General features: G+C 39.0%; 1 protein-coding gene across 3 annotated transcripts in view; it reads right to left on the bottom strand.

Moving 5' to 3' along the window:
* The window catches only part of TESK2 (testis associated actin remodelling kinase 2), a 77,008-nt gene that overhangs the window by 31,660 nt on the left and 30,532 nt on the right, over positions 1-14,816 (bottom strand). For all 3 annotated transcript variants that reach the window (XM_041421618.1, XM_041421619.1, XM_041421620.1), the window contains one exon: positions 10,826-10,874. In XM_041421618.1, the coding sequence (XP_041277552.1) occupies positions 10,826-10,874 (49 nt within the window). The remainder of the gene's footprint in view (positions 1-10,825; positions 10,875-14,816) is intronic.

The raw sequence follows: 14,816 nt of genomic DNA, 5'->3' as shown, positions 1-14,816 counted from the left end.
CATATTTAGATGCACCTATCTCAAATAAAATAATGAATAAAAGTTGCTTGGACACTAGTACAGGCTCTGAAGTGATAAAACAAGTCAATCATCCTCTTGTGTGGGAGGAGGGGGAAATAATTAAAGCCAAGGTATAGCCTGCAGATCCAAGATTTAACTTTTAAAAATAGAGGAAAGGAAGGGAGAAAAGCTCAGAAGTTCTCACTGAAATAACTGGTTGTTCATCACTTTTCATCTAGCACCTGCATGTATAATATAGACTGTGCGCCTCAAGTTAGACTTTTAGTTTAAAAATCTTGGCTTCTGCCTTTACATGAGGACTTCTTTAGTGTCTCTGATTATAGCTCTTTTTACATCTGAACTTTCTTTTTGTGAGAACCCACCCTTCTCGCCTAACCACACAGTGCAGATGCATCTAAGCAGCTTCCCACTGCCTGCAGCACAATGCAGGGCTCACACAGCTTTCACTGCTTCTCTGCTTTTGGTAAAAGCACAGCCTTGGTCTGCAGAGTTGTCCCCAAGTGTTTAACCTACCTGGTCACCACCAGCCCACAGCAGGTTTTTCCTTTAACTGATGTGCCAGCTTCCCTCCTCAGAGAGTGCCTGCAATGCCAGCTTGTGTCCTCCAGAAGACAATGTTTTTGCCAGCTTTTTGCTTCCTGTAACTGAGCTTTTTACTGCAACTTTTTGAGAATCAATTCCACCTTTCTGTCTTCACAATAATTTTCATGACCAGGCAGAGCAACATGAATTTCCTTCCAATATGAAGGCCCCTGCATTCTCCGTGGCCAGGTACAAATTACCCAAATAGATTTTAAAAAATTCTGTTAAGAGTTTTTCTGGAAACTCAGGTCTTTGGTCACAGCAATCCGACAAGATGGTTAACTTTCATTCATTTAAAAAAAAAGTAAGCAAGCATCAGATGTAGGGGGAAAATATTTGAAATATCACCTAACTTAAATAATGTCCTTTACACGCTTTCCAAAAACCTCGCATTTGATGTTTAAGCACTCAAAACTGCAAAGCTACAAATCAGAGAGACCTAGCTGAAACTCCTGTAGAGACCTGTATCATTTTTGCTGGAGAAAGAACCAAAGGGTCAAGCACACCACATATGCCACAACATGAAGCTGCAAGAGTATGAACTGGAGGTAGAATTTCAGTCAGAACATTAAATTTCCTGCCTCCTGTCATTGAAAGCCAGACCCCCTTGTGTGATTTTAAATGGATTTTTTTGGTATGTGCAGCACATCAAGCTGTGTTTGGGACTGAAGTCTTCTTTCTTTTTAAAAAATCCACAAAAATATCAGGTTCCCAAGGAAGTAATATAAAAGTAAAGAATATGTACTTTGTCTAAACCTCTGTGAAATAGCTTCACTGTGTTAGACACATTGCTTTTTTGTTACAAAATCATACATGAAGCCTTAAAGTTACAACATAAGACTTAAACGGTGTGATGCTTTCTAAAAACCATGACCATCCCCCTCCCTTTTCTGCAAGCTTTTTAAACTCTACTTACTTTAGACAGTCTAATTTACTTATTACATGTACCATATTTAGATTTGATTTTACATCCACTGATGTATACAGATGTCAGCTTAACACCTATTGTTAATCAGCCTGACTCAGACCTCAACACAAGGTACACATGGGTACCAGAGTCTGCAACTCTTCAGCTGGCTGAACAAGCTCAGTGCAAGTGTCTACAGAATCATTTCAACAAAAATGAGACATCTTTAGCTGATGAAACAGATGAGGATGCTCAGATTCTTTTGACCTTCACTCAGCTTTCTCAGAATTGATAACCTATATTGAACCATCACTGAAAACAGAATTTTAACTTTTATCGCTTTCTCATGCACTCTTTAAAAAAACATAGTTAGGGCAGACACTCCCCACCACTAAGCCAGTACAGCTGGTTTGTCTAGCACTCTCCAGCTGATCAGGGCATGGCTGCTTCTAGAGGCACCTGTGCTTCTTGACAGCATCAAGGGACCAGGAATGGGTCTCTTCAGTTTTACAAACTGCTGTGTGTCTTTCATATGGGGATGTCTCAGGTTGAAGAGAGACATGCTGTACTGCTCTGAAGAGAATAAAACCAGAGGGAAAAGGACACTGCTTTGAAGATGAAACAATACAATGCCTCGCATAGCACAGAGAAAGGATGAGGTGGAGCTGGCTGTCAAGGCACAAACTACATTTGCTGAGAGCACATTCAGCCACTTTTTATAAACTGAACTGAGAACCTAAGTGAACTGTTCCAGCACAACTGAAACTGACAGTCCATATGCTGTGAAGAGTGCAAAAATAAGACCAAATATGGCTCAAGTGTTGACAAGTATTTTTAAAATTCTACTATGAACAATCAAGAGATGAAGGGAGGTGTCAGTACCAAACCTAGCTTATAAAAAGAATTATAACTGCATTTCAAAAAGATCAAAGATATAGTAGAAATCACTTTGTAAGTGACACAGAAACAACTAAGCCCAAGGTCTATATGTAGTACCAAACAAATAACTTGTCAGATACATACACAAATCCATGTACTTAATACTCACATTTACAGATCTCTTTTTTGTCACATTAATTTGAGCAAAAGCTAAACAATTATACTTTGAAAAAAGAAATCCAAAGCACATCCCAAAGCTTTTCACTTAAAAGAATCAGAATTTTTATAATTTTAAAAAGAATGTGTTAGAGACTTTGCTATCATCTATTGCTAGATGGTCTGTCATCTTATAAACACATTCATATTGGAATATAAACAGAAGCTTCCTAATTTTTCAGCTGTAAGAAAAGTCCCTATTGCCTATGCCTTTCTCCTTTCAGTAGGTAGCTACTGCATGCAACAACAAAGGTGATAAAACTTTTGAGTTCTCCCTAACTGAGTCCTGGTGCTCGTGTGCAATGAAGCAGAAAGCACAGGCAATAGGTTTGTCTTTCTGTACAAGTTTAGTTGGTTGGATTTTTTAATCCCAAAAGATTAAGTCAATATTCAGATGTGCCAGTAAGCAGGCACACAGTAACAGCTTTTTGCATCTTGTATGTTTACCTTATCTCTATTCACCATAGTTTTTATTATTTTAATAAAGGACGATAGAATTAACAAGATACTTTAAAGCACTCACTAACTCGCAACAATTTTTCTGTGGCAAGATAAGTAATTTTTCTCAAGAGCAGAAATATAAAGGGCCATCAAGATTATCAGAAGGATGGAGCACCTCTCCTCTGAGGAAAGGCTGAGAGAATTGGGATTGTTCATGCTGGAGAAAAAAAGGCTTCAGGGTTACCTAATTGCAGCCTTCCAGTACCTGAAGGGAACCTACAGGAAAGATGGAGAGAGACCTTTTAAAAGGCCAAGCAGGGATGCTTTTAAACTGAGAGTAGGTTTAGATCTAGATCTTAGGAAGAAATTCTTTGCCGTGGGGGTGGTGAGACACTGGCACAGGTTGCTCAGAGAAGCTGTGGATGCCCCATCGCTGGAAGCGTTTAACACCAGGCTGGATGGGGCTTTCAGCAACCTAGTTTATTGGAAGCTGTCTGTGTCCATGGCAGGGGAGGTTTGAACAGGATGATCTTTCAGGGTGCCTTTCAACCCAAACCATTCTCTGATTCTATGACCAGGTCTTGGCAACCAGCCCCAGCTGGCCCTAGCTGGCCCTGCTTGAGCAGGGAGGTTGGACAAGGTGACCTCCAGAGGCCCCTTCCAGCCTCAACCATTCTGTTGCAAACAGCCCTAAGAGACTTCTCATGACCCCTTCATCCTAATTTAGTGCTGGAAAAAACAGTGCCAATGAAATGGAATGATTTCTCACCTTTTACATTACAGACTAGCCTAGTCTTCCTAATCCCTGAGCTATTTCCTCATTCTGTTTTAAACCCTACTTTTGCTGCCACAGCCTCGCTCTTCTCGGGTCCTACAGTGATTGCTCACAGTCATTAATGGGAGTGCAATTGCTGCTGCATCAGACACAGTTACATTACTCTTCTCCAGAGGTCACATCCCTGGGCTCTGAGTGAATGGTTTTCTGTTGACCCTGAGGCAAGCACATGCAAGGTCTCACTTTAATGACTCCTGTAAGGGAAAAGCTAAACAACCCAAACAACCAAATTAACACAGGAAATAACATGGATATGTGCTGGCTGGACTTCTAGTCTTACAACAAAAGCAGCAAAAAAGGCAAGTAAATAACAGCAACAGATACTTCTAGTTTTATACCACATAGCTATTCTTGTCATCAGAGCATATATTCCTGGAACTAAATACATCCAGGTCTAAAACTCAAGTCCATTCCAGGAAAGATGCAAAGTAACCATAGCTTAGCAGAGGACTCAGTACCTCTGACATACTTTGAAATAGGGCTAAACTTACTCTCCTGGTGCTTGGGTTTTATACCTGTGGAGGCCCAGATTGTCTCTGCATGTTGCTTTCCAGCACTAGCACAGCACCACTGAAAGGACTCTTCATTCATAAAGCGAAGCTGTAGCTCCAATTAATGCTACAAAAAGCATCTGAACCACAGAAGAGGATAGAGCCAGCAAACAGAGGTTTATTACAGCATTAATCCACAGGTCATGCTATTCATTGGCTGAGAGATCACAAGGATAAATTTAATCTGCAGAATTTTATGCATACTTTGAGTTCTTATAAAGTTTAAACCACAGTCCTTCTGCTGCATCCTACAGCCAGGAGGCATTTAAAAATTCTGGTTGTCAGTTGTTGGAAGTAATCAGAAAGATCATTTGTCATCATTGCATGATAATTTTTTTTTAAGTTACTCCAAAGTAAATGCCCTCTTTACACTGTTCTGTATTGACTCATTCTCCTAAAGAAAAGACATTTAGAATTAACAGATAGAATATATCTTCTGAGCTGTAAACAGAAACAGAAACATCCAAGAGGAAGCTTGCACCATTGCTCATGTTGATCCTCTAGAAAGTAAAAGCAGTGACCAGTGCCACAAAACCATAAAACAACTTTATATACTGCCCAAGACCTTCATACATTCAAGGGAGATGAATGTATGAAGGGGAGATGCTTTATGTATGCAAATGAGACCAAATTGGAGCAGAATTAGGTCCAAAACCTGAGGAGAGATAAAGGACAAAATTACCTTCCGTGTTCTCCCACCCCTCTGCTTTTTTCCTCCTCATTTTGAGTTTTCTTTTTCCAATACTTCAGTCAGAAGGACTATATAAAGTGTCTAAGAAATACTTCAATAAGCAAGGGGAGGTAATGTACAAGCATTAGTAAGTATAAGATATCAAGGAATACAAACTGATCTGGGAGCCTCTACTCAGTATGGCTTCATTGAACACACTAGATAGTACCTACCTAACATGAATTCAATGACTTCCCTAATAAATCTCTGAATTGTTGGGTTTTTGCTAGAAATTGGACAGCAGTATCCAGGAAATAAGTAATATTTTCTAACAGGATGAAAATGAGAGTCCTTTAAATTATTTTATTTTTCTATCTGGTGCTACCTTAAGCACAACTGTAATTTTCTCTTCAGTCATCTCCAAGCTCAGGCTTACCAACTTCACACCATAGTTTGGGTTTTGGGGTTTTTTTTGACAAATACCACCAGAGCAAACTTATCCAGGAACTAAATATCAGCTGGTAAACAGGTAATACCCAAAGCAGGAACAATTCCTTTGCTGCATGAAATATTTGCAGAATGACTGCTAATAGGAACTACAGTTCCAAAGACACCAAGTTCTCCAGAGTTGACAGCCTACTGCCAGCACCAAAGCCGAGTTAAATATTTGTAGTGCTACATGAGTAAAACTGAAGTTACTCAAACAGTATGAATCACACTGGTGGAACAAAAGTAGGGATTAGAGAGTCTTACAGGAGATGAGGCAATGAGGGAGCAGGGAAGGAATGGTATTTCAGGCCTTTTTAAAACTTTCACAAGTGTGCAATTGCCATCTGGAAGGCAATGTATGACTACATATTTACAACCACTATCTACTACAATTTTAGCTGTATCATAGAGCTTGCAGGAGAAGAGACCTAAGTGATGTCTGTCCAGTTTTCTCCATTCTAGAGTCAAAGGCCCTCCACAGAAAGATAACCAAGAACTGAGGGGAGGAAAAAAGAAAGAAGAATGAAATACTTTTAATTATTTACTCTCCTTGTGAAAGCTGTATGTCAGAAGAACCTTCCCACCTTAAGAACTTACCTTCTAGTCCTTGTAAAAGGACTCAGCACAACTGAAACAATTCTGAGATTTTTAAGCTTTCAGTATTTTTTCTTCTAGTTAGTGCTATCTACAAAAGTAAAAAAGAAAAAATGCTAAAAAAGGAAGATCTTCAAAAATCTGAAACTCCACTAATTGCATTTATTGTTTACTTAAATTATTGGTGTTGAGAAGGAAAGCAGAGAAAGGAAGTTCTCAGTTATCACCAAAGGACTTATTGAAAACAACCCTCTCTCTTCAAAGGACATTGGCATTTTCATTACAGGGAGCTTTAGCACTTTTCCCACTGTAAACATGAAACAGCACCTGAAAACCATGGCTGCCCAACTGAGTGCTTCTGATTCCACTCCAGCTATCTGGTGTGGTATCATGTGCTCCATGAGTCTGACTCTGCAATTCACCAGCAAGGATCAAATGTAAAAGACTCCAGGAGAGCATCTCAGGCAGCTCTCAGCTCACACAGCTGCTGGCTGAAATAATACTGTCCTACCCCTCCATCACCTACCTACCACACTGCAACAGCCCTGCTCTCTGCCTGAGAAAGTTCCAATGCATGTCAGATCCCACACTGAGTAATCAGATTGTGGCAGCAGTGCATTTGCACACACTTTTACTATCATCCAGTATGAATTAATAGTCATAAAACTTCTGTTGCAACAATTAACTATTGTCCCCAAAGCACTGCAATTCAAGGTATCCCAATCAACACACAATAACTTTCCATTCCTCATCCTCTATACACACAACTGCCAAGGCTTTCATTTCCTTCCAGAAAGAATTATCAAGCTGTATGACTCATTCTGTGCACATATAAATATACATCTAATTATAACAAGATTTTAGCCTGACCCGTCTCTTAGAAATTCAGATAAACCTGTTTAACTGAGTTCAACAAACAATTCAAGATCTGCAAGAAGGTATTAAGTGGCTTTTATATGCTAGACTTTATGCTGCTATGTTATCTATTTCAGTATAATAGCACAGACCTATAAAACCTACAACACACAAATTTGTTTGTCTTCCATCTAAAATGGATGTTTGCTCATGCAGCCATTCCATGGTAGATGTGTATGGGATAAAATCATACCCAATTGCTATTGAGCCATGGCTGTTCCCCACTGGCTCGGGCTCCGTGTCCCCTGAGCACACACTGTCTTCCTCTGAAAGCTCTGCAGCATCCCATGCTGACACCAGAGACTCTGCTACTCTGCAAGTTTCTCCAGACTTATGATACTGCTGTGTGCCAGGAAATGGAAGTGAAGAGAGTTGTCAGATTAGGAAAGTGGCTGGAAAACAGAGAGAGGCCTGAGGGAAAGGCTGAAATTAGTTTGGAGAGGCATGCAAGTACAGCAGGAAGCACTGCAGATTCCTGTAGCTGAAGAAACAAATCAGCAGCTTCAGATTAGAGCTGAATGCTGAGAAAGAAATACCCAGTTTCTGGGTTTAGAGAAAACAAGCATGGCAAATCTGAGCTCATGAGCTCAACATTAGTGAGGCAGTCTAATGCCTGCCAGCTCATTTGGGTGATACACCTATTAAAGCATTTACTTTGCTTTCCTTAAATGTTTTTTAACTTAGTGCTTGCAGGGATAGAGGTCCTTGGCAGCCTAAGCTGCTCTGTCAATCTAAGGATATTGAATTACTTCAGAAGAGGCATATACCATAGCTTCTGGCTTGAGAACTTAAAAAAAAATATTGGATTATCAAAACTGATAAGACTGTGGATTCAGAACAAGGCCAAAGTCCTAGTGCAGTCTATAATTAAACAATTCCATTCTTTTTTTGAAAAAAAAAAAAAAAAAAGAAACCAAAACAAACAGAAACTGCCTCTTGCTCAAGAGTTTTAAAAACAAAAACCACTTGAGAGAGGAAAATTAAATCAACACAAAATGCTGCCAAAAGGGAAAATCCCAAGGCATACAAGGATCAACACCTTCCTCAGGCAAAAACTTGCTCTGCATGATCCACTCCTGTGTTTAAGCCTCCTGTGTCTGTAAAGACGCAAGAAAAGAAATCTGTAATGCTTCAAACTCTGCCTAAAGTGCTGCATATTCCTAATGCAGCCCCTTAACAGGCTTACAAAATCCTCAGTGCTCTTCTAACACCATTTGAGGTTGCCTTGCCTTTTAATAGCACAAGTTGTCTAAATCCAGTCACCAAACATTTGGCACAAATTCTCAACTTCTTCTGTTATGGAAACATTCACATATATAAAATAAACATGATTTCCCATCATGCTGCCCGCAGACATAAGCTCTAAGTGATGCTGTATCCCTCATACATAGGTACATTATCAACTGTACTCTCAAAACACAAGAAGGGATAATTAAACCCATTACAGAACAGGTCCAGCACAGGCAATTGCCAGAGGATTCTCACTACAGTGACTCAGACACCTATTGACCAATGGGCCTCCAAATCAACAGTTTCATCTCTGAAGAACTGAAACCTTGGCACAAGTTCTGAGCACTTGTAGTGCCAGGCTGGTGTCAATTATGCTGAGCACTGGGAGCAAGGAGACCACCTTTGTGGACCACAAGCTGAAAACAGCCACGAGACAGTGGCCAATTTGTTTATCCTCCTGGGCTATATTTGAACTGGTGATTCATCCTGTCTTACTAATAACTCCTTCAGCTCATCGTTTCAGCCCCCTTCTCCAACCTCCAGAAGCCTTCAGAATTCAACTATTACTCTACACACACTTGAAAATGAAAAATGCTGCCAGAAAGGCAATTCCACCACTTGGAACATATACAGTTTTTGACTATTAAAAGCTCTATAAAATCAAAAAATAGCTATGTTACTGGGCAAAACTGTGTGTGGATTCACTACAACATCCATTTCTGTCATGGATTTTCCTATTGAAGGCATTAAATGCTCACCTTTGTCCACAGAAGAAAAGCAGGAATCACTAATTATACTTTTATAACATGTCACTAAAGCTATTCTGTTTCTCAAAGTGTTACAGTAAACTTCTTTTCCTTTTTGGTCTCAAGATGCTTCAGGAATCTCTTCTGTTATTCTTAATTATAACTATAAAAAGTTATTCTTTGAAGTCTTTCTTAGATTTATTTGCTTGCCAAGAACTCAAAAATAGCTGAACAAAGCAGCAGCTACAAAGTTAGCTCACTATGAGGAAGCATCTGTGCTGTTTTCATTTTCTTGGCTTTTTGGGTGGGGAGGGTTATTTAAATGGTAAGCAACTGCTGTGAAGGAAGGGAGAAAAATAACCAAACAAAAAAACCCACATTGAGCAAAATCTTCCAAGTTTTAGTACAATAAAGCATTATGAAGCTCCACCTCTTCTACGATAATGTTTAGTGAGTGGAATAGCCCAAAACCTCCCTGTTTCAATTTACCACATAGCCAAAAGAAATCAGCAATAATGTTAGCAAAGCCTGCCTGAATAACTTGATCAGCCATGTTAGGAATGTTTCTTCTACTGAGCACAGGGAGGAGAAAAAAAAAAACCAGAAAGAATAAATCAAATAAACTGTCCCTCTCAGGGCAAAGTGCTCACACTCATGCTGTATCTTGAAATTTCTAGAAGTGTCTTTACCTTTGCTCCACTAGAAATACAGACACTGAACCAGAGTGCATCACTACAATAGCAGCTAGAATGAGAAAACTGCAATATTGTCACCCCAGAAGGTGAAGAAATTCACTGCCCACATATGTGCATCTTTGCTCAGAGTGGCATCTGTAAGTTACAGAGAGCGATGGTGACACATGTCCTGCTAATTGGCATACAGCTCCTCAGTCTCCTCATTTTACAGCAGTTCTTGGCAAGCACACCATACCAGGAACCTGCTAAATTGCTAATTAATAACAGACTTGTCTTTGGAAGGGTGGGAAAGGGTTAATCTTTTAACTGAGCAGTTCCTACAAAACAGAAGTAAATAAGAAACATTAACTTTACAAACTGTGAGTTTTCTTTCAGTCTGCACTCAAACTAATTCAACAGGAAAAGCATTTTATCAATTTTGACTCAAAACAGGCAGCACTGTTCCTAATAAGAGAATACTCTCTTCTTGTTTTTCTGAGCAGTACAGGGGGATTAAACAAACTACCCAATAAAGCTGGGTGGGAACTCACATGAATGGAAACTTCAGCTTCATATTTGATACCTAGATCTTGGCCAGGGTACATGGGCAATGGAATAATTCCTTTTTATGGGACCTAGATTAAGCTGTAATATGAAAGTGGCAGGGAGTGAATACAATAACAACCCAGCTGAAACGTTATTGATTCACTTGCGAAATGTACAAATGGAGTATAAATAAGACTTAAATACAAGGCAATGTCACTGAAACAAATAATATTTATGGGCAGCTCAATGGTAATGCACATCTCTCATTTAGAACATTATCAGTGAAGTTTAATGTTCTTACTGTAATTTTTTATTTCAATAAGTGCTTCTGAGGAGAAAAGACATACAAGGGCTGTGAGTGGAGTTCTGAGGACTGATTCTGCTGTCTTCCCTTAACATATCAAGTAGTGAGTGGTTAACTCATCAGTCACCACAGAAGAACCTTCACTCAAGGAGAATGGCAATTGCAGAATCTGTCCTGAGAACTGAGTATTTCATATTCAGTATGTATATCATGAAATAGTCTTACCTCAGTAAGAGCGTGCAGCTGTCCTTTATGCACACAGACACCCATAAACCTACAAGAAACAAGAAAAGAAAAGTGGTTTGGGCTTTTTTCCCCCCCTCTTTTTTTGTTCTTTAAAAAACTAATATAGGATACACCAAAAAATGAGGAAAGAGAAAAAATTCAGCCTCACAGACACTGCATACCTCACCACTGATTACTTAAAAGTCTCAGCACAAAAAATCATGTATCTACACTACAATATAATTTGAATTAGCAGTTCCAAGACAGCACAGGAGACAGTTCAACCTCAAAATGGAAAGTTACTAATTTGACTATAAGCAAAGGCCAGCATATAATGATTTATGCAGAAAGGAACAGTCTCAGAGTCCTATTTTAAGGAAGTTTAAGCCAAGTAATCCACTGTTGGTCTGCATAAACAGAAAATTACTTCCCTTTGCATTTTGCTGTTTAAGCATAAAGATGTTTCTTCCTATCCCATTCTTAACCACTCAAGAATATGAGGGCACATATGCAGTGTATACTTCCCCTCCCCAAACTCCTCTTTCCAACACTTGGATAGAAGTTTCAATAGTATCCAGTATACACACATTCCACAAGTGTTACCTACACTGCACAATTTTCAGACTCCTGCTGTTAATAGCCATGATTGCCACCCTTGGTTTCTCTGGAAAGCAACAAAATGTGCCATAAACAACTGAAAGCTCATTTTTACCACCATACAAGCTGAACTTACAAGTGGCAAAATGTAAATTAATGCTACTAGTAAACATCTCCCATGAGAAAGTTCAGTAAAGCTGAAATTGTTTTAAACACTTGAGAGTCTTCACTGCATAGTTCAAGTGTTCACTCTTTACAGATTAATTCTCAGTTTTAGCATTTAGATTTTGGTCTCAGCAAGCAAAACCAAGTTGTCTGTCATTTTCATAATGTTCAGAAATTTCCATTTTGCAAGTAAGACGTAAACATGTATGATCTCATTAAATGTGACAGGAATCTTGTGGACAACAATTCAAAGGAAAAGGACCTTTTATATCCTGAAACACTTCCGAATTTAAACACAAAATGATGCAAGACATGTAGTGCTAGTTCAGCTAAGCTGCTTTTGAAGAAATGAATGATCCTCACTGTTCTCTTGTCTAACAGCTGACTGGCAAATTACAAGCAGCCAAAGAAAAATAATATAGGTAAGGTCCTTTGCATAATCTGAGCTGGGGAAATCTGTTTTTATAACCCCAGACGCAGCAAGACTCGAATTAGAACTTCTACTGCCTGCTCTCACCTCAAACACTCAAACAATACTCTCTGAATATAGGAATTTTCATTTGAGAGACACTGAAAATCCAATTTCTCTTGTTTAATGTAGAATCATAGGGCATGATCAGGCCCTCAGGAGAAAGGAAGAAACTTCTTTTAGATAGAGCACGTACACAAAGCATTGCCCGTTCCAAGTTTCACTTCATACAGCAATCAGCATATGAACAATTTTGTAAAGAAATTGACAAATTAAGCTTCCTGAGATGAAGAAACCCAGACTTCTACAGAGCGGAAATCTATTTCTCAGTGCATTCTGAAAGTCTCCAGAGCTATCAGGCATGGTGTTAATGGCTTTACTCACAAGCAAAAATGGAAAGTACACAATTCCAATATATTAATTTCTCTATAAAACAGCTTTCCAAAGTACTATCTTCTCTATCAATTACACAAAGTTAACCTGCTATGGCAATACTTTCATTCAACAAAAACTGAGATTAAGTAATTTAAAATAATAATGTTTTCATCTGTTTTGGTCAAGGGAAGTCTCAATGGAAACGTACTCATTACCTTTGTGAACCCATGCTTAAGGCAGCAAAGACATTGAAACAAGAAACAAGTTACCAAGAGTTTAAAAATTCTCACATGCTTAGGATTTCTACTAAGAATCAAAAATCAAAAAACAAAGCTCCATATCATGATCTCATGGAAAAAGAGCTGGACATAAAGATACATTTATAAACCCCACATATTTAGAAACTATTACCCAGGAAAAGAGAAACCAACTACACTGATAAAGACAGAATTAATGAGCTTACAAGCAACATACTGAAATCATTTAAGCTTTGTGTGAATGAATCTCAGTTTTCAGGCTCTGGAAAATAGATTGATAGAGCTCTAGCAATCCAAGTTCCTGGAAAACTTCTGCTTAGCTGTTTTATCAAGCAATAATAAGGCACTTGGTTAAGCCAAGAACAGCTACAAGACATTGTTGGAAAGGATTTTCACTGGAAGATAATGCACCCAGCTGCTACTGGGAAATACAATTACCAAGCAAGATTGAACATGGTTTCAATTTCTGAGATTGCCCCAGATGAGATTCCAAGCTCTGTGGATAGGAAGCTGACATGCTGGTCCAGCACAGCTGAGATTATTCCTGTTGGCTAGACACTCTGTCTCCTGAGCCAAAACGCGCTTGTAGGTGAACTTCAGCAGAATGTCTTGTCAGCCAAAGGTCACACTTCCTATAAGCATTTCTAGCTGGAAGGAGCTCCAATAGGCCAATCATCCACAAAACAGGAGATCATTTGCAGATTTAAGGAAGTTTGTTTTCAAGACAGTGTATCTGGCCTTATCAGCAAGCTGAAACACTTCCAAAATCTGGTTGGAAAAGTTCTCCTAGAAGCTGCAAATAGAAAGGATGATACCTGAGTCCACCCCACTAATACAGTGCAGCCCATTTCCACTGCCAAATGCTTTCTAACAAATGTCAGCAATCTATACACATGCTGGAAATCTCGTTTTATAAACAGCCAATCTGGAAAACCTGTCCTCCTAAACAAAACCAAGAGAAGTCTGGGTATTTCTTAGTCCTTTACAGTGGTTATACAAAGTACTTTCAGTTCAGTCACATGGCAAGGGAGAAAATCCTGGACAGACAAGGGGATACTAAATACTGTAGCCTCAGTCTGAAATCTTTGCCTTAATTTATCAAGCAAAACTAATATCCAGATCATACAGCCTCTGTGGATATCCAGACACTGAACACATGCTTCCAGTTAAAAGAACTTCACTGGGACACATTCCTGCTCTGTGGATAAACCTGGGGCAGCTACAGTTCAACAAAAGAAATTGATGCCCTCCAAATCTACTGTTTGTATGAGAAAATTCAGCACTTTGATAACATTAAAGAAAAGAAACAAACCAAACACACCAATGCAAAAGCCTCTAGTACAGGCTCAGTAACAGAGACAAAAGGTCAGGAGACACATGCTTTTTTCATTGCACTGACTTTGAGAAGGAAGAGGGCAAATAAAAACATTAAGTCTGCATTAAGGCCCTCCTTAATGGTTTAGGCACCATGCTAAGATTAAAAATGTATTTTAAGTTTTCTACACTTACATTTTGTTTCTAGAAGAGGTAAGTATTTAACCTATAATTTCGGTAACATATTATACACAACACACAGAGCCTTTCTCCTGCTCCCTTGTACACTGTCTTTCTAAAACACTCCTTTTTGATAACCACGTTGCACAAAGAGAATAAAACCCAATTTTCTTTCCTGTTAAAGAACTGTTCAGTACAGGACAAAGGATGTTAAAAGACCAAATCCATCCTTCTGGCTATTGTAACAATAGCCAATTGTCCATCACAAGCAATTTTACCAAAAGGAAGGTTTGAAAGGGTAAAACTACACACACCCAAAAAAAAAAAAAACAACAACCCAAAAAAAACCAAAAAACCAACAACAACAAAAACAACCCAAAAAAAACCCACCCCACCCTGGTCTTGTGTTCCCAGGGTGATAGATTTGTATCAAAGGGAATGAAATAAAATTCTCCTTGAAAGGAGTTCATGGAATATGCACACACTGTGCTTATTTGTGTGCTGCACACACAAGAAGGTGGATTTAATCAATGAGTCAATCTGCCTGCATGCTCACAGCCAAACACGCAGCAATACCTCCAAGTGCTCCCACGAGAACACTTAAGACATGAGCTAAGACTTTCTGTGTACAGAA

This window comes from Onychostruthus taczanowskii, unplaced genomic scaffold (genome assembly GCF_017590055.1).
Source record: "Onychostruthus taczanowskii isolate IOZ18803 unplaced genomic scaffold, ASM1759005v1 scaffold7, whole genome shotgun sequence".
Taxonomy (NCBI): domain Eukaryota; kingdom Metazoa; phylum Chordata; class Aves; order Passeriformes; family Passeridae; genus Onychostruthus; species Onychostruthus taczanowskii.
The sequence above is the reverse complement of the archived record's forward strand: the minus strand, read 5'-3'. Positions and strand labels throughout refer to the sequence as shown.